The sequence below is a fragment of the Giraffa tippelskirchi genome, chromosome 4, assembly GCF_054371585.1.
Source record: "Giraffa tippelskirchi isolate mGirTip1 chromosome 4, T2T-mGirTip1v1.2.pri, whole genome shotgun sequence".
NCBI classification, from domain to species: Eukaryota; Metazoa; Chordata; class Mammalia; order Artiodactyla; family Giraffidae; genus Giraffa; species Giraffa tippelskirchi.
Window position 1 is genome coordinate 190,024,496 of NC_137278.1, and position 23,796 is coordinate 190,048,291.

The 23,796-nt window shown below is 35.7% G+C and overlaps 2 protein-coding genes across 7 annotated transcripts in view; one reads left to right on the forward strand and one right to left on the reverse strand.

Moving 5' to 3' along the window:
• The window catches only part of ATF7IP (activating transcription factor 7 interacting protein), a 110,401-nt gene extending 95,989 nt beyond the window's left edge, over positions 1-14,412 (reverse strand). For 4 of the 6 annotated variants that reach the window (XR_014081951.1, XR_014081950.1, XM_081589242.1 and 1 more), the window contains exon 1: positions 14,269-14,412. Coding sequence is in view for 1 of the 6 variants with exons in the window: in XM_081589238.1 (XP_081445364.1) it covers positions 682-860 (179 nt within the window). In the remaining 5 variants the exon portion in view is untranslated. Of the gene's footprint in view, positions 1-681; positions 4,281-14,268 lie in introns of those variants that run through there. The other 2 variants (XR_014081948.1, XM_081589238.1) reach the window with 1 other exon arrangement.
• Positions 14,413-14,590: 178 nt separating this feature from the next.
• Positions 14,591-23,796, forward strand: part of GRIN2B (glutamate ionotropic receptor NMDA type subunit 2B) — an 815,960-nt gene continuing 806,754 nt past the window's right edge. The window contains exon 1 of the mRNA XM_081589234.1: positions 14,591-14,744. The gene's annotated coding sequence lies outside the window, so the exon portion shown is untranslated. The remainder of the gene's footprint in view (positions 14,745-23,796) is intronic.

The following is a 23,796-nucleotide window of genomic DNA, read 5'->3' on the forward strand; positions in this document are numbered from 1 at the left end:
TTGCATATGTAGAATGTTGAAACTTCCATGGAACCTAAACAAATGGCTTCACTGTATTAAGTAGAAAATATATTTTTATTAATTTTGTTAATACACTTTAATTACACAGGTTACTATCAAGATAAAAGTAACATTAGAAGGTTATTAAGACAGTAAATTGAAAACACCTGACTTCACTCACTCAAATCCCACTAACCTACACTGGAGGCCATTTTTTGAAGGCATGAATCCTCAAAAACAAAGTGAAAAGTAAGAGGGACAATAGCTACAAAGATTTCTGGGAACTGGAAAATAAGCAGAACCACTGGTAACTAACTAAGCAGTTCCCAAAACACTACATTCTAAGTTGCATAGGGCATAAGTTAGGCACCAATTTGATTTACATTTCTATGTCTTCAAAAGACATAGAAACCAGAAGAACTAAACACTTTGGAAATTGAGCATGACGAAAAAAGAGAATACTAGTGAAAGCTGTTTGTGAAGCAGTGAAATCTCTAGATGTCCTTACCACATTCCACTGACTGCCTGCTCTCCCCAGTCCTAGCAAAGATCTGAAAACAACATCCACAGTTTAAAAGGAGAGTAGTAACTCAGCTAGTAAAGAATCTGCCTGCAAAGCAGGAGACCCCAGTTCGATTTCTGGGTCAGGAAGATTCCCTGGAGAAGAGATAGGCTACCCACTCTGGTATTCTTGGGCTTCTCTGGTGGCTCAGACGGTAAAGAATCTGTCCGCAATGCAGGAGACCTGGGCTCAGTCCTTGGGTTGGGAAAATCCCCTGGAGGAGGGCATGGCTACCCACTCCAGTATTCTTGCCTGGAGAATCCCCATGGACAGAGGAGCCTGGCGGGTGACAGTCCATAGGGTCACAAAGAGTCAGGCATGACTGAGCTTAAGCACAGCACAGCACAGCCAATGTTATGTGGCAGCCTGGATGGGAGTGGAGTTTGGGGAAGAATGAATACATGTGTATATATATGGTTGAGCCCCTTTGCTGTCCACCTGAAACTATCACACTATTGTTAATCAGCTATCCTCCAATATAAAATAAAAAGTTTTTTAAAAAACTGAGAGTAGCATACGAAAAAGAGAGGGATTGAGTGCTCACTGAAGACAACCCAATCCTCTTCCTCCATTAATCTTCCAGAATGCTGGCAATAACATCCTTATTCTCCATGTATGAAAATGAAAGACTACTTTCCAAGGGTATTTAACAAGCACAAGACACAAGACCTTAGGTCTTGGGAACTCTCCAAAAACAGCCCACCCAGACCAGCCCATAATAAAGTCTAAAACTGACAAATTTAGATATTCTAATCAACTTTTTACTCTGCCACAACATATTATACAATCATGAAAGGAAGAGAAAGACAACTAAGAAAAGTCTAATGTGGAAGACAAACACACACAAAATAAAACACAAAACAACAGACTACACAGGGAGAACACTTCAAAAATAAATTAATATCCACATATATTAAAAGATGCTGCATTCATGTGTCAAGAATAGAATACTACAGGCAAGGAATACACAACAGTAATTAAGAACATGATAAAAAAGAAAAACTCAATAGAAGGACATCAAAAAAAGCTACCTGAGCAAAAAGACAAAGTCGTAAACAGGAGAGAAAAAAAATGTGAGTATCTACCCAAAAATCCAGCTTGGAATGATAGAATAGCAGAAGATATCACCAGTAAAATCATTTAAGAAAAATTCTAGGATTGAAAAACAACAGTTGCTAAACTGGAAGGGACTGATGAGTTCCAGGAAACAATAATAAATAGATCAATATCAAGGAATTAAAGTGAAATTTCAGAACACCTGGAAAGTAATAACAGATTCTACATGCCTCCATTGAAGGAAAAAATCAAGAATAAGAATGGCCTCAGATTTCTCAGTGGTAACAGAAGCAAGAAGATAATGGAGCAGTGCCTTTAGAATTCTAAAGTAAAATGATATCCAACCTAGCCTTGTATACCTAGCCAAACTATCAATCAAGCATAAAAATATAAAATGACAATTTTCAGACACACAGACTCAAAAAACATATTTCCCATATACTCTTTCTCAAAAAGCTACTAGAGAATGTGGTCCACTCCTCCTAATGACAGAGTAAGTCAATAAAAAGATATAGCACACAGAAAACAAAAGTCCTACACAGAAGAGGGGTGAGAGAAATCCCCACAACAGTGAATAAAATTTTAAGGATTAAAGTAGTGTACCAGATGTAGAAAGTGAGTAGGTAGCCCTGAGCAATGAGAATTAAGAAACAAAAATGAATCATGATCCTTCCTGACACTGAAGCTGGATGGGTGGGGAGGGGGAGTGTCTTCTAAACAAACATCAAAAAGTCCTTAGTAAAGAACTGTACTAATTGTACTATCAGGCTTCCCAGGTAGCGCTAGTGGTAAAGAACCCGCCTGCCAATGCAGGAGACACAAGAGAAGTGGGTTCCATCCCTGGGTGGGGAAGATCCTCTGGAAAAGGGAATGGCAACACACTTCAGTATTCTTGCCTGGAGAATCCCATGGACAGAGAAGCCTGGTAGGCTACAGTCTGTAGGGTTGCCCAGAGTCAGACTGGACTACATCTCAACTATTGTACAGATGAGATTCATGGGTACACACACCCTAGTATAAAGTTACCTTCATGATCAACTTCTGTCATGACTATATCAAGAAAAGGAGTCAGGATTTCCATAATTCTATTAGTTCAATGTAGACAACTTTGTCTACTTAATCCTAGAACAGGAGAGTAAGAATTACCTAGGACTAAAGTTTAATTTAGTTTACACTGTAGTTAACTAATTGCAGTTAACATTTTATTTTTAATGGCCATATAAGAAAAGCACTATATTCTTAATGTACCTTTAACTCTTAATTTAAGATACATTTTGTACAAAAGATTGTTTAAATAGTCTCTTGATCCAATACCCTCAGAATTCAGGAGAAAAAAATATTCTATGAAAGATCTTAATATATGTTGTAAGTTAATAAACCATCAGGTTATTTTAAGCACAATTCTATAGAAGAATACTAAATATATTGATTGGCCTTGTTTAAAAACTACTTGGAAGAATGATTAAATCTTGTATAAAGTAGCATAACTAAGTCTCTCTACTTTTTATGAACTCACGTACACACTTCCAATAAGAATTTCTTTTCCTTCCTTCCAGGATAAAACTGGATAAATAAAACTTGTAAGCATGACCACAGAGACAGGTGACATTTAAAAACAAATCTCTTTTAATTAGCTATGACAGGGAACAAGGACTGCACCTCAAGTGTAGAAATGATGCCTTGTAGGTCTTCACAGGAAATCATTATAGTATCTCTTTCATAACTTAATGGATTCCCAGCTGAGAGGACTAAAGAATATCAGTTGCTGACAGACAAGGCACACTGACAAGTGTGGGAATCTTAAAGAACCATGATACAGTACAGCTTTAAATACTCCAGGTGAAAACTCACCGAGACAAACTAGATGGCTCTTAGCTCCTAATCTTGTAATCAAGCAGATAAATAAGTAAGTTATTATACTTTATAAAACAACTAGACAGAAGTTAATTCATATCAAACATATATAGTTTTGTTAAGCAGATAAAAGGAAGCCCTTCTATACTTAACAGTACTTCATTAGATCAATAAAGTAGTCAAATAAAACATCAAAATAAAATAAAGAATCAGAAAATCATTAAACAAACTTATATGGTCAAGTCTATGCCTTATGGGATAGAAACTTGGTCACAGGAAGGGTTATGGAAGAAAACTGACACTTTATTTTGCCTCAATTTTAAGTTAGCATGTCCAGCAAGTTCCACAGCTGACAGGTAAATAAGCGGTGAGGGATCACACTGCACCCTGAAATTACAAAAAGAAACAGGATAATTCTGTATGGACCTAGGCCCCCAAATAAATGACTTCATTTCTAACTTTGACAATAATGACAGTCTGAAGAATTATGATAAACCTTGAAGATAAATAACTAATGTGAGAAAATGGCTGCTTTTTCATCATGATGAGGCTGGTGAATTCAATATCCCTGAAAGATTTTTATTCTTTAAATATTCTAGTGGTATTTTCTGTTTTTTGTTTTTGTTTTAATTTAATGAGTTAAGTCCTAAATCTGGACACTCTCACAAACCTTTGCAAATAAACTACTTTTCTGAATGAATATTTTTCCTACTAAGGAGTGGCATTATCAAACTTACTCTTTAAGTTACTTTTTAAACACATTTAAAGTTCTAACTCCAGTAATCAAGAATACTGTCATTTTCTATTTACCTCCTTGTACTGCAGGGCTCTCTAAAGCTGCACATGGTTGCCTCTTAGTAAATATTCATGTCTTACTAAAAGATTCATCAACTGATTGAAGCCAAATAAAAGTATGTCAGGAACAAATGCTAGGCATTTTGTATAACTAATCTCATTTAATCCTCAAAATAAGCCTACCAGGTAGGTGGTATCACCATTTTATGTGTAAGAAATACTGCTTACTAGTTGGCCAGGCTCCAAGACAAAATTACTATATGTTCCATTTCACTATAATACTAAATGGTTTTAGAAAAATCCTTTGCCTTTTCTTTTCCTCTTTTTCTTCTTCTTAATTCGCTTGCATATTTCTAATCTTCCAACTATTATATCACTTAAGTTTTACGGGGAAGAAGACAATCACACAAACAACACAAAATTAAGTCATTCCACCTTTTCATCAAACCCTTATTAATTTGCATACATTTGTCCTTCAGATTTATATTTTAAGAACTTACTAATAGGTAAGCAAAAGTGTTTTCTTAATTTTTTTCTATTTCTTAATGAATGAAACTGAAGATTTTTTTCCAAAAGTTATTTCACTATTTATAATTTTCCAGATGCAAAGTGTCTGTCAAATCTTTTGACAATTTATCCAGTGGGTTTGAAACTTCATGGATAATTATTTTCTGAAAAGTTCTGACATGTGTGGATCATCATGAGTTAAATGAAAGGAGTTAAAACATCTTCCTCCCCCTGCCCCCCTTTTTTTTGGCACCTAAAATAAAGGGGTTCTGTTCTTTCACTAAGCAAATAGTTACTGAATAATAAGGTAAGTATTGGGGAAAACAACTTTGTAATTTTAATACCAGTCTTATACCTAATTAAAAGGGGTTTGTCTTTAAAATGTGATACTTGTCAAATACATCAATAAGATAAAATTCCTAACTGCAGGATGGTTATAAAGTTCTACACAAGTAATTATATACATAAAAGTTGAAAGGAATAAAAGCCTTTAAAAGAGATACAAAGTAGAGCAAAGTAAAAAGAGAAATTAGAGAACTCCTAGCTCAGGATAACAATATCCTTTATTAGGCACATTATGAGTATATTCTCCTAAACATACTACTTTCCCACCTCTGAGATTCTGAATACCCTTTACTAAGAATATCCTTCTAATTCTTCCTTTAAAATACAATTCTTCTAAAGTTTCCTTGACCTCCCCTCCATCTAACAGAGTCCCACTTTTTGTGCCTCACACAAATATCTATTGTGTTATATTTATCACCTGTAAACAACTACTGTTACTTACTTACTTATTACTCATCAGTTAAGTTTTACCTGAAAGCAAAGAATTTATGACCACAACTTTTTTTACCAAAGCCCTCAAAAATGACATTTTCTATCTTGAAAAAAGTATAGTTTATTTATATAGTTATAAAGGAAGAAAAATAGTATCTGGATAATTCAAACATAAACTCAACTTTGAAGCTAAAAGAAGCAGTTCAAACTGTCACTCAGAGTTTACCTACAGTCTTTCATCCTTTTAAAGTAAGTTAACTGGCAAGATTCAACGAGTTCATTGAGTTCTTGCAAAACTCATCATAATTTAACGTTTTCAGAGGCAAGTAGAAAGAGAAAGAATTCTACCTAATGAGATATTCATAGTAACTAGAACCTCAGTCAGGAATCATGCCTGTAAAGCTCTCAAAATTTCATTTCAAAGGAAGATGTGTGTGTGTGTATGCATGTGTGTTTACTCAGTTAGGCACATCTGACTCTCTGCGAAGCTTTGGACTGCCGTCCACCAGCCTCCTCAGTCCATGGAATTCTCTAGGCAAGAATACTGGAGTGGGTTACCAGGCCCTCCTCCAGGGGATCTTCCCAACCCACGGATCAAACCCATGTCTCTTGTGTCTCCTGCATTACAGGTGGATTCTTTACCCACTGAACATTCAGGGAAGCCCTTCAAAGGAAGCTAGAGAGAGTTATAATTGGATCTAAGTCTTAAAACAGAGAGTCAGTTTTCAGTATCAAATTATGAATTAGAGACCACTTCTCCAGCTTCCTTTAGTAGCAGAAAATGCTAACTTCTCTAATATCCATCTCTTTCCTTCTTTTATAAAATTTTCTAACTTTAGCTGAACGAATGGTTGTCCAGCCAGATACTACATTTCCCAGCCTTCCTCTCCAGCTATGTATGTTCCAATGATTACATACAGATCTATAAAATATGAATCAAACCAATATATGCCACATCATATGAGGCTCTCAAAAGAATGATTGTGCACTCCCATTGTTCTTTCTCCCTTGTCCCTGGCTGGTGAAATCATCCATGTTCAACCTAGAAACCATGTTCGACATACGGAAACCGCAACTATTAAGCCAAAGCCACTTACGCACCTGAAGAGTTTTCCTCTATATTATTTTATAAGAGAAATAAACATTCATTATCCTTAATACTAACAGTTTCTCAGAAAGTTTAGCCTCTACTGTACTCCAACAGCTCCTGACACTTACTACCTAAAAGAAAACAAAGGAAGTTCAAAAACAGCTTCTTTTCCATACGTTTCCCCATTTATTCCTTTTCTGGAGACATTTAATCTAATAAGGGTAACAGGACAGGTACACACCTAAGCTGAAAAGTCTTAACTGAGAAAGACTGAAGCAGTAAAGTCATTCATTATTGCTTCACCAATCTCTTTTTCTTTTGTCCCTGGTCCTCAAAACGGCCGAATCTTTTCCTAACATCTAAGTTTACCCTTCTACAAAATGGAAGACATCATCTTTGACAACTACTGACTCAAGGAGAGATTCTTTCACAGCTCTCTCAGTTTCAAGAACCTCCATTTTTACATCCAATTCAAGCTCTCTATTAGAACGTAAAAGTGCCATACACATAATTCCTGGGTACCTACCAAAACAATGTTTCACAAAGTAGCACAGGGTTACACAAACAACAGAGGGAGAAAGGATTATATAGTTTGACATAATGACACTACTACCTCACATCATCATCACACAAACAGGCTCGCTCTCCCTCCCTCCCAAACTAAAAGGGATACAGCCAGTTATTCATAGTTATCTGATACAAAATAATACAAAACTTTTTAATAATATTCTGAACAATGAAACATTGTAGATGTAAATAATGTACTTCTGACAGTAAAGTTAATAGATCATCTTCTCCCAGACATTTGTGTTTATATAAGTCCAATTATTATATAAAGACTGTCAAGCAGACACTATCAACTGTACCCTTAGGCCAGCCACATTTTTTAGGAGGAGGACCTACGAGATGTCCTAGTCATTCTCTTAAAGATTCAAAAACCCAAAGATAACAATTTAAACCTGGAAACATTCCATTATAAATCAATACTAATACCCTAGTTTTCTCATTTTGTAGCACTTAAAAACACTGAAAATGCTGCCCAGCACTCATACCGTCTCCAATACAGAATGGATTTCACCATACAGCTTGAAGCATATATAAACATAGTATAACTTTGGAATTCACTTTTCTGTTTTGAAAAAAAACTAAAACGACAGAAAAGACCACTGAGTTACTCCCTAGACTGCATGACAGTCTGAGAAAGAATACTGAGAAGTAATTTCTAGTCTTGGAATCTCTAAAGAACATAACAAGATCAAATGGGCAAGAATGTTAAAAGAGAAGCTCCACTAATGGATAGGCAATTTCTGCGAACTCTAGGAAACTAAGAAGGACAATGCTCCCCAGAATTACTCAATGATACTTTTATAATTTACTGTTAAAACATCACCTAATTTTTACCTATAATGCCTCACAGCTGTTAGGAACTTGAAAGTAAGATCTTTACTCTCAAACTTCTTTCTACATGTGACTCCTTTGAAAAACTAGGTATGATAATATATGAATTTTCCATATACCTCAAAACTTAAAAACAAAGTAATAGAAATCTTGGTAAGGCAAATCATATCTAAACCTCTTTGCCTTCTTGAACAAATTTAACATCATTAGATATCCTCTATAATTCAGAATTGTTAATAAGATCCTCAGTTACCATAATGAACACTCTATAAATACTGGTTCATCTCTAGGAGTAACAATTCCCAAGGGAAATAACCTCAAAACTAACTTTGTAAATTTTTGTTCTCATAGTTGATACCTAACCCCAATTCACTATCAAGATGCCAGTCATCACTTTCTGACCCTATCCATAGGCATTTTTCCAGTAGCATTTCTCTCCTCTCCCTAATTTACTACTGTGCTATGTGCTTAGTTGCTCAGTTGCACCCAACTCTTTGTGACCTCTTGGACTGTAGACCATCAGGTTCCTCTGTCCATGAGATTTTTCAGGCAAGGATACTGGCGTGGGTTGCCAGTGCCTTCTCCAGGGGATCTTCCTGACCCAGGGATCAAATCCATGTCTCCTGCGTCTCCCACATTGTAGGCAGACTCTTTAATTTACTGCAACTTATCTATTATCTGGAAACATAAGAATCCCAATACTGAGAACTAGGAAAAATTCTCAAGTAAGGGCAAACGTCATACACAAAAAAGTAAAAATATGCAAACTTCTATAAGTGGATTTGCTTGAAAAATATCCAAAGACAAAATTTCTCATTAAAAAGAAAATACTGAAGAAAAGTAATTTAGTATCTTAACATGATTTCTAACTAGTCCTAGATTCACTTTTATGAAGCCAACATTTTACCATTTGATTTTTATCTCTATTTCCTTGATTTCTCCTTTTACACACATGACACGAATTTTCAAGTTTCACTATATTCAACATAAATATTTTGGCAATTATTTGATATTCTTTCCTGTACTTATTATAAAAAAAATTTTTTAAGTAGAATTACAGCTGAAATACACTATTAATCAAGATTATATTTTTCACTGCAATCAGCACAAAGAATAGATTTAATAGAGAATGAATTTATGCTAATAATTAGGAAAACATCCTTATGAGAGAAATATTTAATGTTACCAAAGAGATTAAAAAGAAAAAATTTTAATCTTTATTACATATTATTTACCAGGCGCCATAATGACCAAAAAATGAATCAGATAATGTTTCAAAATTTTCCTATTTAAAAAACAAGGTCTATGTTAAACAAAGAAGAAAAATGGTTTTCAAATATTGTAGAACATTATACCTCAGCAAGCTATTTCTCTTACTTCTAACTTTATACTTGCACTATTAACATAATGTTATATCCTAAAGCTGATTAAAAATGAAAATGAAATCCTACATCCTCTACCTTATCATCCCTATTAACATTATATCATTAAAGGAAACCAGTAAAGTAACACCTTAATAAAAATTAACAAGTACCACAATTTTTCCCAGAGTTCCTGAAAACAGTACATTTTTGTGGGATCTACAGGAAATGCATCATATTCATGAATTTTGAAAAACTGTATAAAGATGTAAATTATCCTAACTTAGGTTTCATGCAACTCTAAACAAAACTTCAAATAGTTGGCTGTTTTAAAATTTGCCAAATTTATTACAAAGACAGGGAGAACTCACTTAGAAAATTATGAAAAGGAATGCTATGTATTGTCCCTTCATATATTTATATAGTCTATAGCACTATAGCAGATAAAACAATGCAGTACTGCTATATACACAAAGCCCAGTTACAGTGTTGTTAACCTGCTTTTAGATTTTACATAACATATTACTGTGAGAAGCTGATAAAACTGTAACTCCCCAGAAAAACTTGCAAATTATGTTCACTCACATAAAACTGTGTATATCATGGAACCCACGCAAGTTTTCAAACCTATCTATAGATCCCCCAAAGGTCAATGGACCTAATTAAATATCCCTAGTAAATGAAGCAGAACTGACAGCTCAAACCTAGTAAGCTATGGTCAAAGAAGCAACTTAGAGCAATAAGAAATGAATCACCAACACAAAATTCAAAGAAAATTAGATATCTGGAAAAGATTGAAACTAGCAACCCATTACTTTACACAATGTGAAAATAAACTCTATGTAGGTACAAAGGTATTTTTTAAGATAATTAAAACACCTGGAAAAAATAGAACAGACAAGTATTTAGTTCATCTTACAACAAGTAATATTTTTTATGCAGCGAAGTCCTGGAAAAATAATAAATGAAAAAGCAGTGCACATCACTACATTAAAATATAACAATTCTAAGTAGGTAAAACCATTTCCAAATCTGTGAACCGATAGGATTGTAGACAGCCAGGTTCTTCCACCCATGTTATGTTCCAGGCAAGAAATACTGGAGTGGGTTGCCACTGCTACTCCAAGGGATCTTCCCAACCCAGGAATCGAACCCATACCCCTTGTGTCTCCTGCAATGGCAAGTGGATTCTTTACCACTGTTTCAGCCCACAGCAAGTGTTTTAAAAAATTTAACTGAAAAAAAAAAAAAAACCTGCAAAAAATATGAAAAGCAATTTTCCTATTCACAAATACCTGTTACAAATAAGAAAAATATTAACATTTACCACAAAAAAAGATACACAAAATATCCTCAAACAGCAAAGTCAGGAAAAATGAGAAAGTTGCATATACATTAAATAATTAAAAGTTCAATTTTACTAGTTACCAGGAAAAAAAGTTAATAAGCTACTATTTCTCAACCATCAAAATCATGGTGGCATGGGAAATGCTTTTCAAACAAACTTATTTTTTATCTATTTTGTAAATTACTTTAAAAGCCCTTTGAAACAGTAATTTCAAAGAAATAAGATATAGATTGTGATTCATGTACAAGATGTTCACTGTAGCTTTATTTATAATAGAGAAATGGGCAACAAAATGTTCATTAAGGAAAGTCTCAGTACATTCTTATTAAAGACACTGATATTATGTGGCTGTTTAAAAATGTATTTCCAGAACATTTGATAATTTGCAATATTTTCACAAAATGAATATTATGCAATCATTTTTGAAAAACATACTTCTAAAGAACAATGAAATGGATACATACCCACAATATAACTGTAGGTTGTGTGTGTGTGTGTGTGTGTGTGCATGCTCAGTTGTGTCCAACTCTTTGCAATCCCATGGACTGTAGCCTGTCAGGCTTCTCTGTCCATGGAATTTCCCTGGCAAGAATACTGGAATGTGTTGCCATTTCCTCCTCCATGGGATCTTCCCTACTCAGGGATCAAACCCATGTCTCCTCTATATCTCCTGCATTGCAGGCGGATTCTTTACTGCTGAGCCACCGGGGAAGTAAATATCCACAATACGACATTATGTGTGTATGCATATGCTCAGGTTAAGGGGCAGGAATGAAATTATGATCCAAAAGATAAACTAATTGATCGATCAATCAATAGGAAAGTCACAAAAATATTTAGTGTGTTTATTTCTAATTAATTTTCAACACCTTCTAAATGTGCTAAAACGTACAAGTAAAAAGTTTTAAATATCAATATTCAAATCACAATTTAAAGAAAAAAAAACAAACTTTAATGGCTTTGGCATAAGTATTCAAACCTTTTTTCCTCAATTTTTTGTTTAAAATGTACAAATCTTGCGAGACAAAATAAGAGACACAGATGCATAGAACAGTCTTATGGACTCTGAGGGAGAAGGTGAGGGTGGGACGTTCTGCGAGAATAGCATTGAAACATGTATATTATCATATGTGAAAGAGAACACCATTCCAGGTTCGATGCATGAGACAAATGCTCAGGACTGGGGCAATGGGATGACCCAGAGGGATGGGATGGGGAGGAAGTGGGAGGGGGGTCCAGGAAGGGGAACACATGTAAACCCATGGCTGATTCATGTCAATGTATGGCAAAAACTACTACAATATTGTAAAGTAATTAGCCCCCAACTAAAATAAATAAATTTATTTAAAAAGTGAAAAAAATAAAAATAAAAAAAAATAAAATGTACAAATCTAAAAGGATTTTAATTGACTCCCAGTAACAGAATTCATTCAGTATTCTTTCAGTCTTAATAGTAACTTAAATTCCAAATCATGCCTGTTATTCACAGAGTACTAATGAACAAAAAATAGTAGATGTTCACACAGTACATTTTTAGTTTTTAGTTTATAGAACTATACTTGCCTTTTTAACAAACGCTTAATAGCAAAACTGTCCTACCAATACATATTTACATAGTTCATTAGGTTCTTCAGTGTTGTCAAGTGACTCTTATAAGCTTCAACATTAACCTTAGAGGCAATCATTTGTATATGCAAATGAAAACATAAGCTTAAATATATAAAACAAAATATTTCGCTTTTCTGGAAGTGTAGAACGAAACATGCCCTATGACAGAAGTTCTTTTCTTAACCTAACTACATACGCATACACAGACACAGAAAAAACAACACGTTTCACTCTAAAATATTTGAAATTATATCTGGAGATGGAAGGGGTGTGCTGGGTAATCAACCCAGAGGCATAAAAGGGAAAAAATTACACAACTGCCCTCTAAATATATTTCTGTGTGAAAGACTTAGGAGGTTCAAAAATTATATCACAACAACAAATACTCTGTTCAGAAAAAAGGAATTATTCCTATCACTGCAATCTATCCCCTATGCGATGTCATTTTTAAAAAACCCATCAACCAAAAGTATTCCTTTCAACTATTTAATACTTATTAACAGTACCTGTAGGCAATAAAGTCCCTAAACCAACCAAGATTATAAAGCAACAGCCACTTCTTCATTTGACAGGTGACTAACTTAAGAGTTACATAACCAACCAAGAAAACAGTTGTTGTACATACAAGCCAAAGATGACGTTTATGACAACAATTTACAAGTTTTCAGGCCAGTAAGAAATCATTTGCACAATGGTAGAATTATATTAAATTGTATAAAACTTCTCCCAGAGGCTTACATAAGATTTAAATATAGTGACAGTGCCATTTTAAACTAAAATAATCAGGATACTTTTAAGTACTTTAAGAAACTAAAACCAGGAACAGACAACTTAAATCAAACACAAACTGTATCTTACACACATTTATATATAGCAGGCTGGTTTTTTAATCAACTGATTTATTGATGATTCACAATTTCCTCATAAAGGCCTCAGGGTAGTTGGGAGTTATTTGTAGAATTCTTTATCAGGAAAATTTATCGAGTTTAAGAGTTATATTTTACATATCATTACAATTTTAAAAGTCAAAGTAACAAAAATAATCTAACTGAAGCAGTAATAGACAAGCAATCAGAAATAGAAAAAATGTAAAACTCAAATGCAACCAAGGTCAGAGTCACACCACTGATTAAAACTCCACCGACTGAAGATCAAATTATTTTAAAAAATATAAATACCTAAGGAGACTGAGATTTCTTTTTAAACAACATTATATAGATTCTTCCAATGCCCCCTCCCTCTAGTATTTCTAAACCTCAAACTGTTCCTATTTTGAAAACATTCCATAATAGAACTGGTAAGGATAGGGTTAAAAATGTATTTGCAAATATGCAGTTCAAATAATTGCACTTCCCGTGAGAACACCACTAGGTGCTGATCTTTAGCTCCCTAAGTATAAACTTGAATCCAGCAATACACTTAGAGTGAAATTAAAATCGAGAACCACAAATGGACAATCATTTTTACACAAAATTAACACCACAGCTTCTCAGAGAATAGGAGAAACACACACACACACACACCCAAAAAAAAAAAAAAACTCTCAGGTCACTACAGGAATACAGCATAAGAGAAACGTTTTCCTTGAAAAATACAGGAATTTCCGCGTAACAGAATGAAACCCCTCAAGAATGAGAAAAATTAAATCTAGAACCCGAATGGCGTCCAAGAACATTAGATCTTGAAAATGAATATTGCGCTTGCGCAGCCACCGCCCCGCCAGCTGCACAACTGCAGCTAGAGCCCGACCCCGCAAGATCACGTGCTCCCATGCAGCGCCCGCCCGCAGCTCCGCAACCGCGCAGGCGCAAACACAACTCCCGCAGCCGCCATAATGCGGTCTCGACTCTTAAGAAATACAATAGTAATTTAACAAAATGTGGTTATAACAGCCCCTGGGACTCACAAATACCTTTCGAGGCGGGAGATGAGGCAGGAGGAACCAAGTTCCGTCCTACAGAGCCGTCCCGCGCAGCCGTCCCCACCGCTGCCGCCTCAGTCTCGCGCTCCCCACTCGCCGCTCCGCCGCTGCCTCCGCCGCCGCCTCCGCAGATTCAAAAACAAACCCGCTTCTCCCCTGCACGCGCCGGGGCCGTTATGCAAATTATTGTAGGCGGGGCTCGGTGGTCGTAATATTGGCCACGCCCTCCGTGCTTTCAGCCAATAGGCTCCCGGATTGGCCGTTCCCCATGCAAATCTCCTGGTTTTTCATTTGAATGAGAAATATTGGCCCCGCCTCCTGCCGTGGAAAGAGAAGCTAGTCTGAGGTGGTGGCGCTGCGCCCTTTAGTTGCAGTGAGGTGTGTTTTTTGAGTGGCGCATCGCTCAACCAGTGAGTAGCACTTTGTGAGCGCCCTCTATGAGCCTCAGGAAAGAAGAAAGGAAATAGGTGGGTGAAAGTTAAAAGAGCTAGGGCAAGGTTTTCGAAAAAGACTGTAGCATGTTACTTTATCGTTTATATTAAAAACTCGGAAAATATACTTTAAACTGTGTAAGTCACGAGGGAATGGCGCAAACACATCTTTTCTTTAAGTTGTTCTCTGCCAGAACAAGCGCTTCCAGTTACACCTTTCCACCTGTTGTATCCCTGTTACTCAGTTTTTTATTGCGAGCCAAACCCTCATGAAGGCCACAGAGTGCAATTTAAAAAAAAAAAAAGATGCTCCTCTTTTTTGAAGAATCTGGGCTTACGTCCAGTTACTTCTGCTTACTTGCTTGTTATTTGAAATAAGTGTGTTACCCAGTTTTCTCATCTCCAAAATGATGATAATAACTGTAATTCAAATCAGTTGAGGAGGCTAAATGATCGGATAAATGTAAATGTGTTCTGCAAAGCAAAAGCAGACTGACAAACGGATAGTGAGGTTTGGTTGGGTTTTTTTTTAATATCGTTAGTAAACTCTAACGCTTAATCTATTCATTCAGTATTTATTTAGCAATGAGTGTGTTCCAGACCTATATTAATTTGCCTGTCTTTAAGAAATCTCTACTATAGTGGAGGAGACAAAAAAGTTAACAGGAAGTTTTTGTAAATAATTAGAAATTAATGTGAGGTGGTTAATATTTATTCCTATAATTTGATTCTGTCCTTAGCACAGAATATAGTACATTGGTGCTCAATGAATTACAAATAGAGGCTCAATTATAACAAATTATGTGTTATAATTTACTTAACATAGTGCTCAATTATAGATGCTCAGCAAACTATAAATCTATCAATATTTAAAATTCTACAATAAGAAATGAGATTGGTATAGTAGAGTTCATTAGCTTTCTCTTTGTCTTCTATAAGCAAATAAAAAGGAATCATTTTCATAGTAGTTCATTCTTAATTGTCTTGGCTAATGACAAAGGGAAAATAATTGAACCTAAACTCACCAATTGGTCAATATTCTTTCTTGCTCATATTCTAGACTTGCCTCCCTAAAACTCCAATTAGACAGTTTTATTATATTTGAATCTTCCCCCATATATCCTCAACCACATGTTTATAGGCTCTTTAGCCATTCTACCTGCTGGTTAATCTAACCAATCATTCATTGTTTCATTCAACAAGTACAGTGTTTATTATTTATTCACACACTTTCCTAAGTACTAGAGATGCCCAGAGGAAATGACACTGCCTCTAATCAGGAAGGAGTCATATATACAGATTCACATTATGAGATCATTACAATCATGAGGTTATATACTAAAAATAAAGGAAATATAAAACAAGAGAACATAAATCTTCCTTGTGGAATGTAGGAAAATTTCACAGAAGAGGTGATGCTTGATCTGACTCATAATGTAGAACTTAAAGTGGCTGTCAGCATAGGTACAAAAGAAAGAAGATTCAAGTTAGGTAAAACAGAAATGCAAAGGCACTGAAAAGAGAAAAAGATGTGGCTTAAATTTACAGTAGGATGATACTTAGAATATTTATCAATCCTTGTGGTACCAGGCGCTGACCCATTAGAACAGAAGAAGGTTTGAAAAAGTAAAAGTGAAAGTGAAATCGCTCAGTCGTGTCCAACTCTTTGCAACCCCATGGACTGTAGCCTACTAGGCTTCTCCGCCCATGGGCTTTTCCAGGCAAGAGTACTGGAGTTGGTTGCCATCTCCTTCTCCAGGGGATCTTCCCATCCCAGGGATCAAACCTGGGTCTCCTGCATTGCAGGCAGATGCTTTACCCTCTGAGCCACCAGGGAAGCCCCAAGAAGGTTTGAAGACCGCTAATTTACCAGGTGTTAATCCTCTAGTTGTAGGTTTAAGGAAAGGTCCAGGGGTTCTTCAGCTGAGCATTGAGAGACTGGCTGGTAGGAGGGATATTTGGGGTAGGGCAGCTACTTACCAGTAAGTACTGAAGGATTTATATATTTTACCCTTCATGATGGGCTTATTTATATATACAGACGGAATAGTCTAGAAAAAAAAGTGGAGTAAAGCAATATCACAGAAAAAAATTCCAAAAAACAAAAAGCAAAAAAACCTAAAATAGTAAACATTTTAAAATGAAGCAATTGAGCAGCAATTGAATGAGGAAAATAAAACTTTTGAAAAACAATATAAACTTAAGAAAAGAACAGTTAAAGAGGAAAGCTGGAGTTTGTAAGTACTGTTAGAAACAGTCTAATTTAGTGCTTATAAAAATGGGCTCTGAAGATATACTAGCTGAATTAAAATCTTGTCTCTGCCTGCAATGCAGGAGACCCTGGTTTGATCTCTGGGTTGAGTAGATCCCCTGGAGGAGGGTATGGCAGCCCACTCCAGTTTTCTTGCCTGGATAATCCCCATGGACAGAGGAGCCAGGCATGCTGCAGTCCATGGATTCGCGAAGAGTTGGACACAACTGAGCATCACCAACTCGATGGACATGAGTTTGAGCAAGCTCCAGGAGTTGGTGATGGACAGGGAAGCCTAACGTGCTGCAGTCCATGGGGTCGCAAAGAGTCCGACACAACTGCGCGACTGAACTGAACTGAGCAACTAAGCACACATGCATGCTCAGCTTCTTACTACATGTTCTAAACTTCTCTATCCAAATGTTTTCAGAAATATGAAATAGGCATGGTAAAAATTGCCCTTATCTGGTAATGTTTTTACAAAGATTAACTTATGATAAAACACTTTGAGGAATTCTGAGTATATACTAGCATTAATACCTGATGAGTGTTAGCTAATAGTAATCATAGTAGCAATAGTAGTAGTAATAGTAGTAATATTTGTCAGAGTAGTAATGTCACAAACATAGATCACTTTGAGCAGTTTCTATCTATATATCCTATACTACCAATAAGATAGAATATGAATGAACCATAACCTGATAATTCTTATTGTCCTCCAATTTTCAGAGTAGTTTACTGAGGTGTTATGTAGGAAAACCTGGGAAAACTTAAGAAATAACTTCTTGGAATAGGAAGTATAATGAAAAGAAATCTAAGATGATCTCTACACCTTTGCATTCACACCCTGTGTAATCATTTCCCCTTGAGTGTGGACAAAACTCATGACTTCCTTCCAGCCGATGTTGTTATTGTTCAGTCACTAAGTCATGTCCAACTTTTTGTGAACCTATGGACTGCAGCGTGCCAGGCAACTCTGTCCTCCACTATCTCCCAGAGTTAACCAATAGAATATCGCAAAGGTGAATGAATTGTTCAGATGTAATTAAGGTCTCATAAAAATTTATTTTGAATAACCAAAAGAGATACTATCTTGGATGGGCCTGACTTCATCTGGAAAAAGCCCTTTAAAAAGGAACTGGGCCTTCTGTGAGGAGAGAGATTCTCTTTGCTTGTTTGTTGAAGTAATCAGAAACGAAAGTGGGTAAATTATAACTGTACTCCATAAATACAAAGGCTCATAAGACACTACTATGAACAATTATACATCAACAAATTGGACATCCTAGGAGAAATGGATAAATTCCTAGAAATGTACAACCTACTAAGACTGAAGCACGAAAAAATAGAAAGTCTGAATGCACCAATTAACCAGTAAGGAGGCTGAATTGGTAATCAAAAATTTCTGAGCAACAAAAGGCCAGGACCAGATGGTTTCACTGGTGAATTCTATCAAACATTTAAAAGCAAGCTAATACCAAATTCTCTTCAAAATCTTCCAAAAAATGGAAGAGGAAGAAACAAACTGATTTTAGGAGGACAGCATTATCCTGTTACCAAACGCAGAAAAGGATGCCACCAGAAAAGAAAATAACAGACCAATACTCCTAATGAACATAGATGAAAAATCCTCAACAAAATATTAACAAACAGAATTCAATTAGCAAACAATACATTAAAAGAATCATACACCAAGATAAACTGTGACTTTATTTCAGGGATGTAAGGATAGTTCAATACCTGTAAATCAATCAGTATGATATACCACATTAATAAAATGAAGGATAAAAATCATATGATCAGCTCAATAGATGCAGAAAAATGTTTGACAAAATTCAACCCTGTTTATGATCAAAAACTCCCAACTAAGTGGTATAGAGGAAATATACCTCAACATAATAAAGGCCATATATGACAAACCCAGGGTTAATATCACTCTCAGGTGTAAAAAGCTAAAAGCTTTTCCTCTAAGACCAAGAACAATACAAAAATGCCCACTCGTGCCACTTTTATTCAACAGAGTATTGAATTTCCTAGCCAGGACAGTTAGACAAGAAAAAGAAATCAGTTATCCAAATCAGAAATAAAGCAGCAAAACTGTCATTATGACAGTTTTATTATGCAGATTACATGATATGATATGCAGAAAACCCTAAAGACACAAAGAATCACATGCACACACACTTGAACAACCAAAGCAATCTTGAGAAAGAGCAAATCTGGGAACATCATGGTCCCTGGTTTCAAACTATACTACAAAGTTATAATAACCAAAACAGTATGTCACTGGCATAAAACAGATATGTAGATCAGTGGAACAGAATAGAGATCCCAGAAGTAAATCCACAAATATGTAAAATCAACCAATATATTAAATATAGTAAGTTAATTTACAACAAAGGAGCCAGAAATATACTATGGGGAAATGACAGTCACTTCAATAAAAGGTGTTGGGAAATCAGAACAGCCACATGCAAAGAAATGAAGCTGGACAATCGTCTTATACTATATAAAAAAATTAATACAAAATGAATTAAAATCTTAAATGTAAGACCTGAAGCTTTAAAACTCCTAGAAGAAAACAGATGTTATGCTCATTGACATTAGTCTTAGTGAGTTTTTATACTTGACACAAAAAGCAAAGGCAACAAAAGCAAAAATAAATAATTGTGACTACATTAAACTAATCAGCTTCAGCATAGCAGAGGAAACCATCAACAAAATGAAGAGGAAACCTACAGAATGGGAGAAAATAATTCATGAATTGTGTATCTGATAATGGATTAATATTCAAAATATATAAATAACTCATACACTCAACAGCAAAAACAGATATTGAAAAATAAGCACAATATCTGAATAGATATTTTTCTAAGAAGACATACAAATGACCAACAGATACATGAAAAGGTGATCAAATCAGTAATCATTAGGAAAATGTAAATCAAAACCACAATGAGATATTACCTCACTCTTATCATAATGACTATTATTGAAAGGACAAGAGATAACAAGTGTTGATGAGGATGTAGAGGAAAAAGGAACCTTTGTGCACTGTTGCTGGGAATGTTAATTGGTGCAGCCACCATGAAAAACAATACAGAGGTTTCTCAAAAAATTAAAAATAGAGCAACTATATGATCCAGCAATTATACTTTTAGGTATTTATTGAAAGGAAAACTCAAACACTAACTCAAGAAGATACATGCACTACCATGTTCCTTACAACATTGTTTACGATAGACACAGAAGCAACCTAAGTGATCATTTAATGGATAAATAAATAAAGAAGATGTGATATATATATATATATATATATATAATGAAATATTATTCAGTCATAAAAGGGAATGAAATCCTGCCATTTGCAACACCATGGATGGATCTTGAGAGCATTTGGCTAAGTGAAATAAGTCAGAGAATGACAAATACCATATAATCCCACTTACACGTGTAACTTTTTAAAAAATCAACAAAGTAGAAGCTAAACTCATAGACCCAGAAAACAGGCAGACACTTGCAAGAGATGTGGGGTAGGGAGGTAAGTGAAATGGGTGAAAGGAGTCAAAAAGTACAAATTTTCAGTTATAAATAAGTCATAGGGATGTAATGTACAGCTTCGTGTCTAGTTTAAAATAATGTATTGTATATTTGATAGTTGATAATAGAGTAAATCTTAAAAGTTCTCATAAGGAAAAAATTTATAACTATGTGTGGTTATGGATGTTAACTAGCTTATTGTGGTGATCATTTTGCATGGTATACAGATATTGAATTATGTTGTATATCTGAAACTAATAAAATACCATGTTAATTATTTCTCAATTTTTTTAATTAAAACTTTTATATATCAAAGGACAATATCAAGGAAATAAGAAGACAACCCACCTAATGGGACAAAATCATTGAAAATCTGATAAAAATCCAGAATTTATAAAAAAATTCCTATAACTCACAACAATAACCACAACAAAACCCAGTTCAAAAATGGGTGAAGTACTTGAACAGACTTATCTACAAGAAGATATACAAATAGCCAATAAACACACAAAAAGATGCTCCACAGCATTAGTCATTAGGAAAATGCAAATTAAAAGTCACAATGACACACCACATTATAACAATTAGAAGGACTATCACCAAAAACAAGCAAACAATAATAAAAAATGTTGATGAGAATGTGAAGAAATTAGAACTCTTATGCATTACTGGTGGGAATGTAAAATGACATATCTCTGTAGCAAACAACAGACATTTCTCCAAAGAAATGTCTTTGTTCAGTTCAGTTCAGTTGCTCAGTCGTGTCTGACTCTTTGCGACCCCATGGACTGCAGCACACCAGGCTTCCCTGTCCATCACCAACTCCCAGAGCTTGCTCAAACTCATGTCCATAGAGTTGGTGATGCCATCCAACCATCTTATCTTCTGTCAGATGGCTAATAAACACATGAAGAGATGCTCAACATCATTCATTATTAGAGAAATGCAAATCAAAACTACAATGAGCTATCATCTCACACTGGACAGAATGACCATAATAAAAAAATATTCACAAATAACAAGTGCTGGAGAGGGTGTGGAGAAAAGGGAACTTTCCTGCACTGCTGGTGGGGATCTAAATTGATACAGCCACTATGGAAGACAGTATGGAGATTCCTTAAAAAACTAGAAATAAAACCACCATATGACCCAGCAATTCCACTTCTAGGCATATACCCTGAAGAAACCAAAACTGAAAAAGACACATGTACCCCAATGTTCATTGCAGCACGATTGACAATAACTAAGACATGGAAGCAACCTAGACATCCATCAACAGATGCATGGATAAAGAAACTGTGGTACATATATACAATGGAATACTACTAAAACATAAAAAGGAACACATTTGAGTCAGTTCTAATGAGTTGGATGAACCTATTATACAAAGTGAAGTTAGTCAGAAAGAGAAAAACAAATTTTGTATATTAACACATAATATGGAATCTGGAAGAAAGATATTGATAAACCTGTTCATAGAGCAGCAATGGAGACCCAGATATAGAGAACAGAAGTAAGGACAAAGGTGAGGGAGAAGAGGGAGAAGGTGAAATGAACGGAGAGAGTAGCATGGAAGCATATACACTAACTTATATAAATAGATAGCCAATGGGAATATGCTGTACAACTCAGGGAACTCAAACTGGAGCTCTGTCATAACTTACAGGGGTGGGAATGGATGGGAGGGAAGGGACATATGTACACCTATGGTTAATTCATGTTGATGTGTGACAGAAATCAAACCAATATTGTAAAGCAATCATCAATCAGTTAAAAATAAATATTTTTAAAAATCACAATGACATACCACATTATAGCAATTAGAAGGGCTATCACCAAAAACAAACAAACAACAACAAATGTTGACAAGAATGTAAGGAAATTAGAATTCTCATGCATTACTGGTGGGAATGTAAAATGGTATAGCCTCTGTGGAAAAGAGGTTGTCGCTGCTGCTGCTGCTAAGTAGCTTCAGTCATGTCCGACTCTGTGTGACCCCATAGACAGCAGCCCACCAGGCTCCCCCATCCCTGGGATTATCCAGGCAAGAACACTGGAGTGGGTTGCCATTTCCTTCTCCAATGCATGAAAGTGAAAAGTGAAAGTGAAGTCTCTCAGTCATGTCAGACTCTTAGCGACCCCATGGACTGCAGCCTACCAGGCTCCTCCATCCATGGGATTTTCCAGGCAGGAGTACTGGAGTGGGGTGCCATTGCCTTCTCCAGGAAAAGAGGTTGACATTTCCTCAAAAAGTTAAACATAGAATTACCATAGGATTCAGCAATTCCATTCCTGGAATATAAACCCAAAAGAACTGATAGAGAGAATCCAAGATAGGCTTGTACACTCAAGCAAGAGAGACAGAACACTTAAGAAATCCATACCCCAAGACCCAAATTTACAGGGCTGCTTAAAGCTGTGACTTAATCTCAACATTATATCCCTCACCTCCTTCCCCACCACCTCATGCTAAAATGATTAGATTTTTAAAATAACAGTACAGTTCAGCTGGGAGAGCTAAAAATCAGAGTGATGGAGATGAAGAATGCCTTACGTGAGCTCATCAGTAAAAACATAGGTAAGCAAAGAACCAATAAACTTGAAGGTAGGTCAATAGAAATTACCCAAACTAAAATGAAAAAAGAAAAGCAAGAATCAACAAAAAAATAGAACAGAATATTCAAGAGGTGTGGAATAATATCAAATGGTCTGATATTATACATAATTAGAATCCCAGAAGGAGAAGAAATAACAAAGTAGAATATTTGAATAAACAATGGCCAAAAATTTTCCAAAATTAATTACAGAGAGTAAATCACATATCCAAAAAGTTCAGAGAACCAAGTAGGATAAATACAGTTCAGTTCAGTTCAGTCGCTCAGTCGTGTCCGACTCTCTGCGACCCCATGAATTGCAGCACGCCAGGCCTCTCTGTCCATCACCAACTCCCGGAGTCTACCCAAATCCATGTACATCGAGTCGGTGATGCCATCCAACCATCTCATCCTCTGTCGTCCCCTTCTCCTCCCGCCCCCAATCCTACCCAGCATTAGGGTCTTTTCCAATGAGTCAACCCTTCGCATGAGGTGGCCAAAGTATTGGAGCTTCAGCTTCAACATCAGACCTTCCAATGAACACCCAGGATTGATCTCTTTTAGGATGGATTGATTGGATCTCCTTGCAGTCCAAGAAACTCTCAAGAGTCTTCTCCAACACCACAGTTCAAAAGCATCAATTCTGCAGCGCTCAACTTTCTTCACCGTCCAACTCTCACATACATACATGACCACTGGAAAA